General features: G+C 40.2%; 1 protein-coding gene across 1 annotated transcript; it reads right to left on the reverse strand.

Moving 5' to 3' along the window:
* Positions 1 to 489: 489 nt before the first annotated feature.
* Positions 490 to 3,008, reverse strand: LOC306782652 (fucolectin-like; the record flags this gene model as incomplete). The annotated part of the gene is made up of 5 exons (XM_079276096.1): positions 490 to 640; positions 805 to 1,090; positions 1,588 to 1,742; positions 1,903 to 2,054; positions 2,970 to 3,008. The coding sequence occupies 5 exons, from the start codon at positions 3,006 to 3,008 to the stop codon at positions 490 to 492; spliced, it is 783 nt and encodes a 260-aa protein (XP_079132222.1).
* Between the last annotated feature and the right edge of the window lie 1,286 nt (positions 3,009 to 4,294).

A 4,294-nucleotide genomic window follows, 5' to 3' on the forward strand; every position in this document is an offset into this window, starting at 1 on the left:
TCACAGACACAGACAGTCCAGTAAATGCAACATGCTTTTATTCTTGCAATGTGTGAAGTACAGGAATGTCACATTGAAGTGTGAACCCAGAAGAGAAGGAGCGATAAGGTCCATTATAATATGTGATAATAAAACGAGAGAAGCATTGAAAATGTGTTTGGTTTCTGTACACACCGATGATGATTGACATGGATGAATATGAAAACTGCTCACAACAAGGTCTGAGGATTATCTTGAGTAACCGATCATGATTTCTAGAAAAGAGACATTGGTGTCTAGTTTTTTAAATGTATATTTTTGGCGCTTTGAGCACCACAAGCCGAGTGCCATCTAGTTCTGTTACATTCAAGTGCAGGCAGACATCTCTACGGCCCATATGTCCAAAGCTCTGTGGTGAACTGTCCCTTTAAGCTGTGATCGCACCGTGAGACTCAGATGAACATCACCAATGTAAAATGTCACTGTTTTACATTATGAGCCTCCTCAGACCTAATCCAGTCTGGAGCCGTACACCTCCACCTCACACAGGGTCAGGTACTCGCTTCTTCCAGGAATGACGACGTTAATGTAGCGACCGTCCATCCCGTTGCACTGGAAGTTTTCGGTGAAACCTCCAGGGATGCTTGAGATCACAGCACACCTAGCGATAGAAGAAATAACTTTATCTCACCGAATGATCATTTTCATCCTCCAATAAATTAATTTGATAAATATAAGTCACTGCTAAATTTTGAAAAAAGAAAGTCAATGACAAATATCCATTAATCCCAAACTTTTAGTTGTATTGAGGATTGTAAACTATACCTGGGATTGTTGTTGCCATTGTTTTCAAGCGAATCGCCAATGAGGATCTCAGCTCCATTAAGTCGGTGTGGCACAACATCTATAGAGTTGGTTATGTTGACAGAAAACACTTTATGGGTTTTGCCCAGGTCCAGTCGCCACCAGGGGTTAAAGTTGGCATTTGTGTGAGTACAAGAAGCCTGGTTCCAGTAGTGTGCACGATTCCCATCGATGGCGTTATTTGCGATGCCTGTAGTGCCATGCAGTGACGACTGTGTGGCTTTTCCTTGGAGTGCCAGGTTCTCTCCTGCATGAAGGACACATTTGCAAACATCAGCCCTGATGGATAACGTGATGCTTTCTGCACAAAGTTGCCCCAATCGTTGTCCCAAATGTTTTTTAAACTGATGTTCACAACTATTTGCACATTGTTGACATTTTCCAGCTTTCCAGAAGAAACAGCAGTAAAAGATAGAGAAGTGATGGAAAGTTGTGATGATGCCTGTTGTTTATTTGGATCGGCACTGCAAAACTTGAAGGACGCACCAGCAGCAGCAGTAAATGTGTCGACTGTATTGTATTTATGACGAATTTGCTGATCTTAACTTTTCAGAAAATGTTTCTGTTCACGTTTTACCAGTTTTAAAGATGTTAATTCAGTTTAAAAATAAACCAGCTGGCTGGTGATTCTCGCTATGTTTTAGATTGTAGATATTTTAGATAGTTAGATATAAATAAATGAGGCGTTGGCATCACAACTTAAAATCACATCTTGTTGGCTTCAGCCTCATGTTCAGTTCTCACCAGTTGGAGCACGGTACCCGTAGACTTCCACTTCACAGAGTGTAAGAATTCTTTTTGAACCAGGTAGCACCACAGTCACATAACGTCCCTCCACAGGTCTGGTAAAAGTGATTTTTAAAGACCTGCCTGCTGGGATATGAGAAATCACACCAACCCTAAAAGAGAGAGAGGAAGCATTCATTCGTTTTACAGGTGGGTGCTTGACAGGTATACAGCAATATAAAGTCATCGATCATAAGATGAGCTGTTGCAGGATTTGGGTGGCTTACGTCTACTAAACAATTTCCTTGTATTGTAAAAGAAGTCATCACTCACACTGGGTTTGCGGCACCATTGTTATTTAAAGAGTTGCCGATGTGAATCTCCGCCCCGTTGATCCTGTTCTCGCAGCAGTCTCCTCTGTTGGCGACGGTGATGGAGGTGACGATGTAGGACTCCAGCAGGTCCACTCTCCACCAGGGGTTGGTCTATTCAACAGTGGAGCTGCAGGATCCAGCCAAGTAGTTCGATTCCCGATTTCCATCGATAGCATTGTCGGCAAATCCATACAAGTCTGGATTACGGTGCGACTGGGTTGCTTTTCCACGCAAGGCCACATTTTCTGTGAATGCGACAGTTTAGATATTTTAAATATGTTAAATATTTTATGGAGAAATGTTTGAAACTGAGCAAACCTGCAATAACCTTATTCTTGGCCACTTGGGGGGAGCAGAGTTGTGAACACAACATATAATATATCGCCACCATATAAATTGATTTGGCAAACTTGTGAGCAAATAGTTGCTGATTGACACATCTAACAGTTACAGGTCAACATGATCGGGTAATGAGTCCACCTGATGAATCAACGTACAGCTAGTGCAGACTGAATGTAAGAGAAGCAAAAAGAAAGAATATAATAATCAGCAAAACACATTTTTGAGTGAAGAGAGACTTTAATGTTGTAGAACAAAGATCATACTTACGATAGGTGTAAGCCGAGCACGTCCCCAGGAGGAGCAGCAGAGGCAGAACTGAACTGTGTGTCATTGTTCTGGTTGAGACATGCAAGAGAGTCAATAACAGAATTAAACTGAAGGAATCAACATATTCTTTAATACTGGTTGAAATTTACAACAATCTTTGTTCCAGATGTTTGATATCCAAAGTGCACAACATGAATCAACTGTTATAAGAAGAATAGCTGCTGGCAAGGAAGAAACTTTGTATTTAAAAGCATCTTAATTCAACTTCAACATACCTTGACTTGCAAAAGTGACTCAGAAGAAGACGAGGAGCCGCTGTTTATCTTATGTTGGTGAATATGACTTGATGTGGACCACACAGGGATACTTATGTGCACCTCTTATCATGGCACATGCTGTTGATCATTGATGATTTACCACAGACGACTTGTCTTTGTCCTTGTAGATAAGGCTCATTTCGGCTATCAGGCAGATCAGGGATCCGGAGCGTTTAACGATATTAAAGTGTGATTTAAAAAACTTGAGCTTCGCTAAAACCCCACATTACAGTAAATACTATTCCAGCACCGAGAGGTTAAAGGGTTTTGAAGAATAAGGCGGGGAAATGTCAAATTTCACTGATAGTCCAGGCCATATGTGAAATTGATCTTCACTTTTTCCTTATGGTACTTGAACACAGTCAAATTAGAGAACATTCATGTTAATAATTTGCCGCAAGGTGGATGATATGAGACACAACTTGCTGGTTTGATTGGATAACGTTTGTACTTTGGATTATCAGGGATGTAATACTGACGCTGTAAAGGCAAACAACCAAGTGTGAAACCACATGAAGACAAATGAGGGGAGAATAGGTCCATAACAATCGTCCAGAAATCCAATGAAAAGACAAAATAATGAACGATGAATTGATCCTAATAACTATTGCCTTTGTAACCGCTATATATCTTATTCCTCTGTAAAATAGTGCTCCATTATCCAAAAACCATTCAAAACAGATCAATGAGCCACACTGTTGCACTGAACTGAACTGGTGAAAGCAACACTTTGCTTTTGAGAAGCACAGTATCAGCTGAAAGAATGTCCGACTTAAAACTAGATTTTCATGAAGGAAAAGCTCCTCAAGAGATGAAGCAATTCATAAATCCATTTTTAAAATTCCAAGTTTTTTAGCAAGTAGAAATTAGTTTCAATGGAGTCATTTACTAAATCAGATTGCACCATTAAAATCCACTTCTTATATGCAGTATATATATAAGAAAACATACTTAATATTATTATATTACAGTTCTGCTGCGCACTGTTGCTTTAATTATTACAAGTTGCTTCATGGGTTGCATTATCAAAGAGGGAGTAGGCACATTGCGCAAAAAAAAAAAAAGAATAAATCTGCAACTAAGCATTTCCAGCATTAGCGGTCAAATTCCTCAGGTCAAAAGCACATAGAAAAAGGCTGACACCAGCTATTTTTCCTCAGATGGCAGTTCAAGAGCACATTGCGAAAGTCCTCTCCAAAACCACACAAAACCTTTAAAGTATCACAGAGTGAAGTCTTGAGTGAGGAGCATCAGGCTGGACCGACAGCTTTGCTTCTCTGAACTGAAGTTGTTGTTGTATCTCCGTATTATACTTCAGCAGTTTATGAAGTGCTGATTATTTATCCATTCTCAACCAATCCTCCTGCTGTAACGGTCCATTTTAATCAAGCCATGGTCTGCAGAGGTCGTGATGTCCAGTAAGCA

This window comes from Melanostigma gelatinosum (genome assembly GCF_949748355.1).
Source record: "Melanostigma gelatinosum genome assembly, chromosome: 9".
NCBI lineage: Eukaryota > Metazoa > Chordata > Actinopteri > Perciformes > Zoarcidae > Melanostigma > Melanostigma gelatinosum.